The following is a 14,033-nucleotide window of genomic DNA, read 5'->3' as shown; positions in this document are numbered from 1 at the left end:
TATCCAACGGCAACGTGCATTTACTGTCATGATGTCACAGCAATTACTCGTCCCTCAGTAGCGATGCCTGTGTTCAAGTTTCCCATCGGCTGCCGGCATGCACATACGATTCGTCTGGGAGATGAAATTCTCGCTCCTTCCGAGAGGATGTTTAGACGGCCATAGAAGCAACTCCGCTCACTAGTTGTTCGAAGGTCATCCAAATACGTCGCTTCTGTTTTCTCCATCTTATCTGGCGTGGAAAATCTCTTATCCATGTCATATACAGCATGTCATGACCGGAAAACATGCCGCTGGTACGCGTTGATGGCAATCAAAACGGTAGAACCACTGGTGAACCGGAACAGCCATATGATTCAGGCACCGGTGCCGCAAGCAAAGTTGTATTACTCATTCTCGAAACATCTTGACTGCATGGGATCGGACGATACGCGATTTTGCGGAATAATTATCCTGGAGACATTCATAAGCCTCGCCACAATGCTAACATACCAGTACGCAAGCGTGGCCCCTACAGTGATCTGCCTTCCAACATGGATTCGACACAAATCATGTACGCCCTGCTCATCGCGATGCCGCTTCTGATCTTCATCCACAGAAGGTCGAACCCTGTGAGTCGGACCGCTCGATGGCCCCTTTGCTTCCATTGCTTCTTTAATGCCTAGCTAAACGAACTTTTAGCTGTATTCAATTCCTGCTGTCGGTGTTTCGGCCCCCTTACTATCATACATCGGAGCATACAAGTTCACTCGAAATGCACGTGAATTGCTGCAAGAAGGATACGAGAAGGTATCTCTCTTTCTGGGTCATTTAGAGCTGATGAGTGACATGGACCTTAGCACAAAGGCTCCGTCTTCAGAATCCCCATGATGGATCGCTGGGTTGTAATTTTCTGCGGTGCGAAAATGAACGAAGAGCTGCGCAAACTCCCAGATGACGAGATGTCCTTCTTGGATGCTGCGGAAGAAGTGCGAACAGATGAGCCCCAACCGATTATTGGCCTTGCTGATGTACGAATCATTCAACAGTTGGTACAGACGAAGTACACGATCGCCGCGGAAGTCATCGACCACCCGATCCACATATCGGTGATTCGCGGTCCACTCACGCGTAACCTTGCCGTTGTCCTTCCAGACGTCGTGGATGAAATTGGTGTGGCAATGGAAGAGCTGATCCCGATTAAGGGTGACGGTAGGTGTTCACAATCAAAGCGACCATCCCGGACGTTCTCACTAAGTCACGGTCATGTAGAATGGGTGACTGTACCAGGACTTTCCACCATGAGACAGATCGTTTGTCGTGCAAGTAGCCGCGTGTTCGTCGGCTTTCCCTTCTGTAAGTCGAGAGCTCAACAGACTGTTGTTCCGTGCTCACCGCGCCCAGGTCGCAACAAGGAGTACCTGGATATAGCGTTGAACTTCACCGCTGACGTTGGAAAGGGACGGGCTATCCTGACTGTCACCCCGACGATCCTTAAGCCGTACGTGACGGGTCTGCAGGGCAGATCCGAAAATTACTGATACCTGACATAGTCTGGTCGGTCGTTTGCTGCCATGGTCACGAAGGGCTATTCGACAATTCTCCACGATGGTGAAGCCTGCCATAGAGGAGCGCATCAAGCAGCTGGAGGAGCACGGGAGGGACTGGGGTGATAAGCCTGTACGTACCACAGTACACCACCTTGTCCAAATCTAACCTCTGTTGGTGTCCTTCAGAATAATTTTATGACGTGGCTGGTGGAGGAAGCAATGGCCGCTGGCAAGACCATCGATCTGGTCGTACAAGCTCTTTTATCTTCCAATTTCGTTGCGATACATACATCATCTACAGTGTGTGCGCTCTGCTATATTTTCGTTTACGCGCGGGATTGATTGGACGCATGTCGTCGAACAGAGCATAACCCATGCCTTATTCCACCTAGCGGCCAATCCTGAACACATACATCCTCTTCGGGAGGAAGTCGAAAGCGTCCTCAAGACGGAAGGATGGACGAAGATTGCCTTGGGCAAGATGTGGAAGCTGGATAGCTTCATGCGGGAATCCCAGAGAATGAACGGAATCGGATGCAGTACGTGACTTTCTTCTTTAAATGCCAATGTGAAATGAAGGGTATGACCTGGCATCGCTCATAGTCTCGATTATCCGCAAAGCATTAAAGGACGTAACATTGTCCGATGGGACTGTCATTCCGGCTGGCACAATTGTCGGGTCAGCTGCAGACGCTACGCACTATGACGATGAAAGCTACGACCTACCTTACGACTTCAAGCCGTATCGGTTCTCTGACATGCGAGCAGACGAGAGCGACCGTATCAAGCACCAGTACGTCAGCACGTCGCCCGAATACATATCGTTCGGCCACGGGAAACATGCGTGGTACGTTAATTTGCTGTTCATGTCAATAAGGGGATGTTCACTTGATTCTTATCTCCAGCCCAGGGCGATTCTTTGCTGCGAATGAGCTGAAGGCGGTGCTTGCATATATTATCCTGAATTACGACGTGAAGTTCGGGGGTGACGGTACACGGCCGAGCAACCGCTGGTTCGGTACTTCAGTGGTCCCGGAGCCTACGGCGGAGGTGATGTTCCGCAAACGCCAGCAGAATACCGCAGTGTAAGTTAGGCTATTGTCAGCGGCTTTTGATGCGGGTTCTCGTTTATATCTACAAAGCTCGGAAACGCATAGACGCACGAATGAAATGAACTGGTCCCCTGGTGTATCATAAGCAGATTCCTTTCGCTGGTGGAGTTTTTTATGTACTCATACTGGCACAATCAGCTGATGTCCAGATGTCCGTGCCTCATCTTGCCAAGTTTGAGATGCAGATGTTCAGATCGTTTGATCATAGACCTTTCATGCGAACGACAGTGCAAGCTGGCTGCCAGACAATACATTTTACAGAGAATACTGCTATCGTAACACTCAAAACATTGTTGCCACTACGTCAAACGCATGGACAAAGATTGCAATGATTTTGTTCCGCATGCACCTGCCTCGATCCGCATTGCAGTGGTACTGATTGCAATGTCACTGGGGCATCAATGCATCAAGCAGAGGGTGGTTGCTGTGCGAGGAGTGAGGCCATATGCTGGGGACCGAGGTGCAAGAGCTCATCCGAGTCGGAGCGCAGAATAGACATGGTGCAGTGTGGATAAGGGAGTAGAATTAAGACTTGAGTGGATGAAGTGTGGCTCACCTGAAGATGCAGGAAGGTATTCCAGGTTATCATACTCAGGTGGGGTGTACGATGATGGTCGTATGTGCTTTCATGCTTGCAGCTGCTGCCGAGCTGTACCTGAATGTATGAAACTCCGCAAGGACCGATAGAAACCACCGACGTGTCTCCACCTCTCTCCACTGTTTATGAGACTGCGACACTTTTCCTGCAATGGTCTCAATATCGGCGCATGCTATGCTGTGAAATTTATTTGGGACGTCCAACGGATTGACTGCCGCTACCAATTCATGCCTTTTGTCTATGTCTCGGACAACGTTCAGCGTCGCGGCAGCGGGATGCAGCTTTTGGCCTGGCGAACCTCCCCCTAGCTATTTATGCTATAATGAATGCACAATTCGTTCCAGCTCAGCATAACATTTTGCTCGCCTATCGCGATTGAAAATCATGTCAAGGTGCATATGCGGGCCACCAGCAGAGTCGGCTATTCCAAACGATCGCATAGCTTGTACGAACTACTGCACCTGCGCCAACTCGTAGACCTCACAGTCCCCACTGATGTTCTGCTCGTCCTCAGTGTTATCCTCGACATTTTCAAAAACAAGAGACGTATGCTGGACCTCGGCGCCAAAGTTGCCAACCAGGCGAGAGGGAAAGTCCGGCGTGTTCTGGGAGCTGTGAGAAGTCGTATTCAAGCCCATGCTGCCGAGGGACACCTGCCGTAGGTTGAGGATGAAGCGTGATATCAAGATTGATGAGATTCTGATTGACTCGGTAAGCATGAGTTGAGCTGAATTGGGTACGATCGGTCGCTTACGGTGGCAGGAAAATTCCTACGTAGTTTGCGGTATTCTGCTTGAATGCTACCTGAGAGCGGGCCATGCATTTGCATGGGTAAACTTGCCTGTAAGTCATTGTAGCGGACTTTGATCACGATCTCGAGGATGTCGAGAAGCAGAAGGGCCTTAAGGAACGGTGGAAGAACAGAGTCATGACAAGGTACTGTGACAGAGCCCGACGTACGTGAAGTAGAGTGTGCCTTGAATGGGCTGCTTGTAAGGCATTGTGTGCATCAAGAGCCACACGTACTCACCGTCTCTCATCAGCACCGTCGCGATCGACCCTGTTAACCGTCGCTTCCACACTTCTATCGCGAGCCGGGATGTTTTGAACCAAGTGACAAGGAGCACGATCAGATCGGATACAGCCGGGCAGATGCGCCCGATGAAGACAACTGCGGGAATCGTGCGTGTCAGAGCAACAGATTATCGGTGTTCTTCAAACTCACGTCTACGCAAAGGAGGGTCAGTGCTAGGAGTGCCGACGTCGGAGAGGTGGACGTGGCACTTACTTCTTCCCTAACGCTATGGAATAGAGTAGGTAAGAGGTACAAACTGGATGGCTGTCTACGTAAATGATGAACGCGTATGATCTTCTTATATCTTCAAACTGCCCAGAGGTGCTCAGCAGACATATGATGGTGGAGAACATATATACTCACGACGTTGGCGCCGACTGGCGCTAGCCCCAGTAGCAATACTAGCGATGCAGGGACGATCTGGTGTCCACTAATAGCATATGTGCGGAAAGCGGAAAAGCCTAACAAAATATCGATCAGTCTCTTCATGAGATTTGAGGTCGAACAATCTCTGACTTGCTGTCACAGCCTCCAGAACAATACTCGTCCCGTTTGCCAAAAGGTTCACAGCCTCACAGCTGCGACGATCTATCAACCGCGTTGAACATACGGTGCGGTCGTCCCCGCTCACCTCTGTGTGCGCATAGATTGTGAGTGCTCGATACACTCGCAGCACGACACTACATGACTTACCAGTGGAGTGTGCCACGAGGAGACAGTCAGTGCATTACTAACGACCCGTATCATGAGCAGATAACGGTTGAGGACAAACATGACCATGACAGTGGTCAACCTAGCCCGCCAGATGACGTGAACCTCGTCAGAGAAGGTCACAATGTGCTCAAAGAGAACGAGGGTTGAACATGTCCAGTCTGTGAGTCGAGTTCAAATGCCTAGGATGGTCCAACCCGGGGCGTACCCATAGTTGCGAGATAGCAGTAGGCATAAGCGTATCTGTGACGTGATTGCAGGCTCGTCGGGTGAACACCTCGGAAGCATCGTCGTCCTCACGTTTGCTGTAAGAAGTCCACTCCTTCCTGAGCCAATATATTTGCAGCTGATGCATTCGACATTGTAGAGCTATCAACGTCGGTGACAATGGTCAATGCAAAAGAGAGCAGTTCTCGGAGGAACTTTAAGGATGCCCATTGGTGCGCGACGCATCTTTATATAAGGCCTGATTGACCGGACATGAATGCAGAGAGCAAGGTTCAGATGAGGGCTTACTAATAGCACAGGTATTTTCTGGTGACGGCGGTGAAAATTCCGAGGACGCCAAGCGATGTTGTCGCATGCCTCGAAGTACTCGGGGCATCCTTTAACGCCTTCTATTACTAGACGCCACCGAATAACTCTGACTCAAAGCGCGCTCTTCGCAATCAGCCTGCCCAATATGAGCCAATATGTCTCCCGTGGACTCAGATCTCAGAGACCGCGACTCTCACGATCTGCCCACACATTGCCTATTACGGGAGATGTGGTGACATTACAGCAACGTACGCCCACTGGAAGCCCTGCGAAGCACGGTATAACCACACAATCATGGACATCGTGCGATTGAAAGCTCTTGTGGATGTCGCGAATCCATCCCCCGCCAGCCGCGAGCTTGTGCTAGCATACATCGCTGGAAGGGACGTCTTTGGTGTCCCCGCGTGCAATTCCAGTGGGTGGCGGCTCGTGCTTACGGAGCGCACCAACGGCAGCCATGAAGCCGCCGCTACCGTACAAACGCGGTCGAGGACTTCCTATCAATGTCGCTACCAAGAATCTTGAGGACAAGGTGGCTGCCGCTGGACCCTGGTATAATCAACTATCCTGCGGATGGCCAGAAGGGCATATCTTAATCTCCAGCTTCGAACATTATATCAGCACTGATGACTCTGAATTGACAGGGGGACATGTATCGGACTCTCTGTAGGAACAACAGGAAGGGGCTGTGCCCCAATGGGAGCCGCTGTCCGAATGATAATTCTATTATCAAGACGATGCGCAGGCAGCGCATCGCGGGTGAGACACATCACAGGGATGCTATCCTTCTATGTTTCAATGACATATGTCAATCACGATTCCTGGCAGGTCGTTGCGAAAGTTAAAGTTCATCAAGACAACACAGGCCCTTTCAGCGCTCCCGCGATGTTACTCGTCCCCTTATTTTCTGCGGACTGGAGCCTGGACAGGGCATTGCGGAAGATTGAGTCGAAGATTGCGAGGCATGATTCCTGCGCTTTGAGAACCATCGTATGCGTTCAGCGCCTGAATCATTTCGCCCCATACTCACTTTCCTACCAAGCCTGGTCGAGTTTCCAGCGAAAGTCCGCCGCCATGTTCTGCAGTTCAAGCGCCAGCTCCAGCTGATGAATATTATGGAACATCGAGTGAGCGATACCGGCGTACAGTGTGATTGCTCATAGATGAAAACAACCTCGCAGATGGCATTCATGCCATGTACGCGAGGCTGGACGTAGCGGAGCCTAATCACTGCGCACCAGTCAAATGTCATATGCTACAGAACGAACGATGTTCGATGGAGCCGAGGCACGCGAATAAGCTCCATAGAATTGAGTGCGAACGTCCGCGTCTCAACTTGGAGCCGAGAGACTGAAAGCCTATTCTTGAAAAATAGCTCCGTTGGAAGTGGCCGACTATAAGGGCTATGCCCGTGGCCTTAGCGAACACGATGTAAACCAAGTCAAGCCGTGTATTAGCGAGTGAGAATAGAGTATCTACGCGTAGGTTTTTCTGTCGCCCTCGGCTAATTCCGATCGGCTGCCAGTTCTTGGTGGCGCTCCTCGGTGGCTAACTCCATTTGGCCTGCCATACCCTTACACCAACCGACGGCACGCTCAATGCGTCGGGAGGAACGAGCGCCAAGCGACGGCTGAAACCCGTCGCAGGGCGGTGTCTGGAAACAGAGCGGGCGAGTACGTCGGAAGGGCAGAATATCGTATAAATACGCACCCGTACCAATACTGTACTCCCTGATCGTTTGTGGCCCTAAGCGGGCTCTCACTCCTTGCGCCCATGAGGCAGGAAGGTGACATAGGTAACACCGGGGCCGCACCATCCTAGAAGCTCCACCGGGCCTAACGGATGGCCCTTCATATACGGTGCGTCCTACTTATATACACTGCGCGCCGCACGTATTATTTACGCTCCCGTGCCGGTTGCGCTGGTCGCTTCCGGGCCCCTCAAGCTGGCGCTCCGCCGCCAAACTCCATCAAGAATTGCTGCGGGAAAAGGAGAAGAATCGGTATTAGATGCCTTAGATATGATGTCTGAATTGTGATAAGGTAAGAGAACCTGGCAGATATCCTCAGGCTTGCAGCAACTACAGGACGGTGACAAGATGATCGAATCAGTAGTGCAACCCACAAGACAATCTCACATTTTATCTTATCCAACGCGTTAAAGAGCTCCATGTCAAAGAGCTCCATGATTGTTTATGATGCATCATGATGTCTGTCCTGGGCTCCGAGAACAAGATCAGTTGCCATGTTGAAATGGCTCATAACCATTGCGCCGAAGTAGCCGCATACAGCAAGACAAGTACAACATGAATGCAAGACTGCTGTGATACACCGCATCATACGAGAGGATGACTTATTCTTCATTCGTGCGTCTCTGCAGTTCCAATTCTAGGGATAAACGAGAACCCGCATCAAAGCCTTTGATGCCATCCTGACTTACACTAAGGTATTCGGCTGGCGTTTACGGAACATCACCTCCGCCGTAGGATCCGGGACGATTAAGATACCGAACCAGTGGTTGCTCGGCCGTGTACCGTCACCCCCGAACTTCACGTCGTAATTCAGGACGATATAAGCAAGCACCGCCTTGAGCTCATTGGCGACAAAGAACCGGCCTGGGCTGGAGACAACAATCAAGTCAGCATCCCCGTATTAAAACGATCAGCAAATCAACGCACCAGGCGTGTTTCCCGTGGCCGAATGGTATGTATTCAGGCGACGTGCTGACGTACTGGTGCTTAATACGGTCGCTCTCCTTGGCTCGCATGTTAGAGAACCGGTACGGCTTGAAGTCATGAGGAATGTTGTAGCTTTCATCGTCATAGTGCGTAGCGTCTGCAGCTGATCCGACGATTGTGCCGGCCGGAATGACAGTCCCATCGGACAGTGTAACGTCTTTTAACGCTTTGCGGATTATCGAGACTAGGGAGCGATTCGAGTTGAGATCTTTTTGTTTCACATTGGCATTTAAAGGAGGGAGACACTTACTGCATGCGACTCCATTCATTCTCTGCGACTCTCGCATGAAGCTGTCCAGCTTCCACATCTTGTCCAAAGCAATCCTCGTCCATCCTTCCGTCTTGATGACGCTTTCAACTTCCTCCCGAAGAGGGTGTATGTGTTCTGGATTGGCCGCTAAGGTGAATAAGGCATGAGTTATGCTCTGTTCGATGAGATGCGTCAAATCAATCCCGCGCCTAAACAAAGTCATAACAGAGCGCACGTACTGTGGATGATGAATGCATCGCAGCGAAGTTTGAGAATAACAGAGCTTGCATGACCAGATCCGAGTCGACGGTCTTGCCAGCCCCCATTGCTTCTTCCACCAGCCACGTCATATAGTTATTCTGAAGGACACAGGCAAAACGTTAAGTAAAGACAAGATGATAATATGTAGCACGTACAGGCTTATCACCCCAGTCTCTCCCATGCTCCTCCAGCTGCTTGATGCGCTCCTCTATGGCAGGCTTCACCATCGCAGAAAATCGCCGAATAGTCCTTCGTGACCAAGGCAGCAAACGACCGACCAGACTATGTCAGGCATCAGTATTGTTCGAGATTGCACTACGGACCGTCACGCACGGCTTTAGGATCGTCGGAGTGACAGTCATGATTGCTCGTCCCTTCCTAACATCAGCGGTGAAGTTAAATGCTATATCCAGGTACTCCTTGTTGCGACCTGCTCAGCGATGAGTACGGAGCAACAGTCCATTGAGCTCTCGACTTACAGAAGGGAAATCCGACAAACACGCGGCTAGTCGTACGAGTAATAACCTGTCTCATGGTGGAAAGACCTGGCACAGTCACCCATTCTACATGACCGTGACACAATGAGAACGGGCGGCCGTTTTGATTGTGAACACCTACCGTTATCCTTGATCGGGATCAGCTCTTCCATGGCCACGCTGATTTCATCCATGATGCCCGGAAGAAGAACAGCAAGGTTGCGCGTGAGTGGACCGCGAATCACCGATATGTGGATCGGGTTGTCGACGACTTCGGTAACGCCGATCGTGTACTTCGGCTGCACGAACTATTGAATGATTCATTAGCAAGACCAATCGCCGGCTCAGGCTCATGTGTTCGCACTTCTTCCGCAGCATCCAAGAAGGACATTTCATCGTCTGGGAATTTGCGCAGCTCTTCATTCATCTTTGCACCGCAGAAAATTATAAGCCAGCGATCCACCATCGGGACCCTGAAGACAGAGCCTTTGTGCTAAGATCCATGTCATTCATCAGCTCGAAATGACCCAGAAGGAGAGACATACCTTCTCGTATCCTTCCTGCAGTAATTCACGTGCATTTCGCGTGAACTTGTAGGCTCCGATGTATGATAGTAAGGGGGCCGAAAAACCGACAGCAGGAATAGAATACAGCTAAAGGTTCGTTGAGCGTGTCTTTAAAGAAGTAATGGAAGCGAAGGGGCACATCGAGCTGTCTAACTCACAGGGTTCGACCTTCTGTGGATGAAGATCAGAAGCGGGAACGCAATGAGCAGGGTGTACATCAGCTGTGTCGAATCCATGTTGGAAGTCAAATCACGGCGGGAGCCACAGCTTGCGCACCGGATATAGTGGCACGTTTATAAATGTCTCTGGAATGATTATTGCGCGTCGTCCGCATATCGTGCCATCTTGTCTCCCCAAGGCGGACCTATAATATCTCCTCCTTTGAGAGAGGGGATGACCTGCAGGATGATGACATTGGATTGCTTCCGGTCACCCCGTATTAGTACGCCCTTTCGAAATTCGAACCCGTGTCGTCTCGTGGTCACTGGTGGGAACGCCGAGACATGCCGTATAATGCCATTGATGTGCCGCTGGCTTCTTCTGTGTAACTCTGTAGTACTAGCATGGTGTCAGGGTGGGATTATGACTCAACAGACTAACGTCCAATCCCAAGCTGCAGTCAGAATATGCAATACTCTTATCGAACATTCACTTGACCGCATGGGTTGATTTCTCACGTGGAGTGTCAAGAACCCGGCCTGAGAAATATGTACAGTGACAAAGAGGTCGATAACGACTCACCTCGACCGTTTTTCGAAGTATGATATGCCTTGGGGATGAGACTTCAATCTTTCTCCAAACATTCTGCTAATGCTGGAACATTCATGAATATTTGCTCAGTACAAAATCGGGCATGCAACATCGCCTCCATCAGTGCTCTCGATGGCGCTGGCGCAGTGAGCGCGAGGGTCTCCTATGTCGCTCGAGGACGGCGGGACTCAGTAGCGCCGTTCGGTCCAGGCCTCAAGCACAAGGTACCGTGTTGGAAGGAGACACGCTCCTGTCGCAAGCGGGGAGAAGTGGCCGGGTCGGACGCGTAGCGACGTGCCCTTAGCAACTGGTGGGCCTCGTACGATAGGATCTGAGGGCAGCACTAGTTAATAAATAACGGATTTCGAGATGTACATACCTTGGTAGTTTGACTATGCTCCCTGGACATGGGATTTGCCTTCACTGTGCTTAGACCGGAAAATTCGACATACTGGGTTTCACATAGTACTGACGCTGAGGACAAGAAATACCAGTACACTCCGAGTCACCAGCCAATGTTGATGGACCGTCATGTCAGAGCTAAATTCCAGAAAAGATGATTGTCCGTGACGCTGGACAATGTCTGTCCTCCCAGAATATGATACCAGTCGCCATGTCCTTGAAATAGCTCATAGCTATTGCCCGAAGTAGTGGCATACAGACAAAACGTACAACAGCATATCAAAACTGCAGAGACGCACATATGAATTGAAGTCATCGTCCCGCATGGTTCGGTGTATCATAAGCAGTTTATTCTAGGTATAAACGAGGAGCCCGCATCAAAGCCGCTGATGACAGCGTGACCTACACCGTAGTATTCTGTTGGCGTTTGCGGAACATCACTTGCGCCATAGGATCCGGGATGACAGAACTACCGAACCAACGGTTGATCGGTCGAGTACCGTCACCCCCGAACTTCACGTCGTAATTCATAACGATATAAGCAAGTGCCGTCTTGAGCTCATTCGCAGCAAAGAACCGCCCTGGGCTGGAGACAACAATCAAGTTAACATCGCCGTGTTGACATGAACAGCAAATCAACGCACCAGGCGTGTTTCCCGTGGCCAAATGGTATGTATTCGGGCGATGTGCTGACGTACTGGTGCTTGATACGGTCACTCTCTTCGGCTCGCATGTCAGAGAACCGATACGGCCGGAAGTCGTAAGGTAGGTCGTAGCTTTCATCGTCATAGTGCGTAGATTCTGCAGCTGATCCGACAATTGTGCCGGCCGGAATGACAGTCCCATCGGACAGTGTTACGTCTTTTAACACTTTGCGGATGATAGAGACTAGGAATGATGCGACGTCATATCTTTCGTTTCACATATGCATCCAAAGGAGGGAGACGTACTGCATCCGATTCCGTTCATTCTCTGAGACTCTCGCATGAAGCTATCCAGCTTCCACATCTTACCCAAGGCGATCTTCGTCCATCCTTCCGTCTTAATGAAGCTTTCAACTTCCTCTCGAAGAGGGTGTATGTGTTCGGGATTGGCCGCTAGGTGGAATAAGGCATGGGTTATGCTCTGTTCGACGAGATGCGTCCAATCAAACCCGCGCCTAAATAGCAGAGCGCACATACTGTAGATGATGTATGTATCGCAACGAAATTTGAGGCTAACAGAGCTTGTACGACCAGATCGACGGTCTTGCCAGTGGCCATTGCTTCCTCCACCAGCCACGTCATAAAATTATTCTGAAGGACACCAACAAAAGTTAAATTTGGACAAGGTAGTATATTGTAGTACGTACAGGCTTATCACTCCAGTCTCTCCCGTGCTTCTCCAGCTGTTTGATGCGCTCCTCTATGACAGCCTTCATCATCGCAGAGAACTGTCGAACAGCCCTTCGTGACCAAGGCAGCAAACGACCGACCAGACTATGTCAGGTATCAGTAATATTCGGAACCGCATTGCAGACCCATCACATACGGCTTAAGGATCGTCGGGGTGGCCATCATGATAGCCCGTCCCTTTCCAACGTCAGCGGTGAAGTTTAACGCTATATCCAGGTATTCCTTGTTGCGGCCTAGCACGCGATGAGACATGGTATGACAGTCCGTTGAACTCTCGACTTACAGAAGGGAAGGCCGACGAACACACGGTTACTCGCACGACAAACGATCTGTCTCATGGTGGAAAGTCCTGGCACGGTCACCCATTCTACGTGTCCGTGACTTAGTGAGGACGGTTAGCCACTTTGATTCTGGACGCCTACCGTCATGCTTGATCGGGATCAGTTCTTCCATGGCCACGGTAATTTCATCCACGACATCTGGAAGGACAACACCGAAATTGCGCGTGAGCGGGCCACGGATTACCGAAATGTGGATCGGGTGGTCGGCGACCTCGGGAGCGATCGTGTACTTCATCTGCACCAACTATTGGATGATCCGTATATCAGCAAGACCAATCAACGACTCAGATTCATGTGTTCGCACTTCTTCCGCAGCATCTAAGAAGGACATCTCATCGTCTGGGAACTTGCGCAGCTCGTCGTTCATCTTCGCACCGCAAAAGATTACAACCCAGCGATCCATCATGGGGACCCTGAAGACGGAGCCTTTATGCTAAGATCGACGTCGTTCATGAGCTCGAAATGGGCCAGAAGAAGAGAGGTACCTTCTCGTATCCCTCCTTCAGCAATCCACGTGCATTTCGAGTGAAGTTGTATGCCCCGATGTAGGATAGTAGAGGGGCCGAAAACCCGACGGCAGGAATTGAATACAGCTGACGGTACGTTGAGCAGGTCTGTAAGCTTTGAAGAAGCAATGGAAGCGAAGGGGCACATCGAGCTGTCCAACTCACAGGGTTCGACCTTCTGTGGAGGAAGATCAGAAGCGGGATCGCAATGAGCAGGGTGTACGTGAGTTGTGTCGAATCCATGTTGGAGGGCAGATCACAGCGGGAGCCACAGCTTGCGCACTGGATATCGTGGCACGTTTATAAACGTCTCTGGAATGATTATTGCGCGTCGTCCGCATATCGTGTCATCTTGTCTCCCCAAGGCGGACCTATGATATCTCCTTCTTTTAAGACCTACTTCTTTGAGGGAGGGGATGACCTGCAGGATATATGATATAGGTCTGCTTCCGGTCAACCCGTCGAACCGTGGTGGGAATGCCGGGACATGCCGAATAATGCCGTTGACGTGCCGCTGGCTTTTCCTCTGTAACTCTGCAGTACTTACCGCTATGGTGTGAGGGTGGAATTATGACTGATCAGACTAACGTCCAATCCCAAGCTGCAGTCAGAATATGCAATACTCTTATCGAACAATCAATTGACCGCATGGATTGACTTTTCATGTGGCGTGTCAAGAACCCGGCCTGAGAAGCATGTACAGTGGCAAAGAGGTCGATAACGACTCACCTCGACCGTTTTTCGAAGTATGATATGCCTTGGGGATGAGACTTCAATCTTTCTCCAAA

General features: G+C 50.6%; 6 protein-coding genes across 6 annotated transcripts; 2 read left to right on the top strand and 4 right to left on the bottom strand.

The window, feature by feature from the left end:
• The first annotated feature begins 503 nt into the window (after positions 1-503).
• On the top strand, positions 504-2,938 carry LAESUDRAFT_723747 (cytochrome P450). The gene is made up of 11 exons (XM_040908470.1): positions 504-611; positions 682-789; positions 840-968; positions 1,029-1,191; positions 1,252-1,335; positions 1,384-1,480; positions 1,533-1,659; positions 1,716-1,829; positions 1,894-2,068; positions 2,133-2,376; positions 2,435-2,938. Exons 1-11 carry the CDS (start codon positions 534-536, stop codon positions 2,616-2,618), a joined length of 1,503 nt encoding a protein of 500 aa, XP_040766546.1. The 5' UTR covers positions 504-533; the 3' UTR covers positions 2,619-2,938.
• A 428-nt stretch (positions 2,939-3,366) lies between these two features.
• LAESUDRAFT_723745 (uncharacterized protein) lies at positions 3,367-4,152 on the bottom strand. The gene is made up of 2 exons (XM_040908469.1): positions 4,018-4,152; positions 3,367-3,950 (listed from the first exon to the last, which is right to left on the bottom strand). Exons 1-2 carry the CDS (start codon positions 4,089-4,091, stop codon positions 3,692-3,694), a joined length of 333 nt encoding a protein of 110 aa, XP_040766545.1. The 5' UTR covers positions 4,092-4,152; the 3' UTR covers positions 3,367-3,691.
• A 789-nt stretch (positions 4,153-4,941) lies between these two features.
• On the bottom strand, positions 4,942-5,175 carry LAESUDRAFT_648695 (uncharacterized protein; the record flags this gene model as incomplete). Its single annotated transcript, XM_040904124.1, has 1 exon — positions 4,942-5,175. A coding segment is annotated over one exon (234 nt), but the record flags the coding sequence as incomplete, so codon positions are not given.
• An 848-nt stretch (positions 5,176-6,023) lies between these two features.
• LAESUDRAFT_723741 (uncharacterized protein) lies at positions 6,024-7,173 on the top strand. The gene is made up of 5 exons (XM_040908468.1): positions 6,024-6,321; positions 6,391-6,552; positions 6,605-6,689; positions 6,744-6,876; positions 6,938-7,173. Exons 1-5 carry the CDS (start codon positions 6,259-6,261, stop codon positions 6,960-6,962), a joined length of 468 nt encoding a protein of 155 aa, XP_040766543.1. The 5' UTR covers positions 6,024-6,258; the 3' UTR covers positions 6,963-7,173.
• A 461-nt stretch (positions 7,174-7,634) lies between these two features.
• LAESUDRAFT_723740 (cytochrome P450) lies at positions 7,635-10,109 on the bottom strand. The gene is made up of 11 exons (XM_040908467.1): positions 10,011-10,109; positions 9,832-9,939; positions 9,651-9,779; positions 9,429-9,594; positions 9,290-9,373; positions 9,144-9,240; positions 8,966-9,092; positions 8,789-8,908; positions 8,550-8,724; positions 8,240-8,483; positions 7,635-8,181 (listed from the first exon to the last, which is right to left on the bottom strand). The coding sequence occupies exons 1-11, from the start codon at positions 10,086-10,088 to the stop codon at positions 7,998-8,000; spliced, it is 1,512 nt and encodes a 503-aa protein (XP_040766542.1). The 5' UTR covers positions 10,089-10,109; the 3' UTR covers positions 7,635-7,997.
• Positions 10,110-11,322: 1,213 nt separating this feature from the next.
• Positions 11,323-13,764, bottom strand: LAESUDRAFT_723737 (cytochrome P450). Its single transcript, XM_040908466.1, has 11 exons — positions 13,411-13,764; positions 13,225-13,332; positions 13,044-13,172; positions 12,821-12,983; positions 12,682-12,765; positions 12,535-12,631; positions 12,356-12,482; positions 12,186-12,299; positions 11,955-12,129; positions 11,649-11,892; positions 11,323-11,590 (listed from the first exon to the last, which is right to left on the bottom strand). The coding sequence occupies exons 1-11, from the start codon at positions 13,486-13,488 to the stop codon at positions 11,407-11,409; spliced, it is 1,503 nt and encodes a 500-aa protein (XP_040766541.1). The 5' UTR covers positions 13,489-13,764; the 3' UTR covers positions 11,323-11,406.
• Between the last annotated feature and the right edge of the window lie 269 nt (positions 13,765-14,033).

This window comes from Laetiporus sulphureus, assembly GCF_001632365.1.
Source record: "Laetiporus sulphureus 93-53 unplaced genomic scaffold LAESUscaffold_10, whole genome shotgun sequence".
NCBI lineage: Eukaryota > Fungi > Basidiomycota > Agaricomycetes > Polyporales > Laetiporaceae > Laetiporus > Laetiporus sulphureus.
The sequence above is the reverse complement of the archived record's forward strand: the minus strand, read 5'-3'. Positions and strand labels throughout refer to the sequence as shown.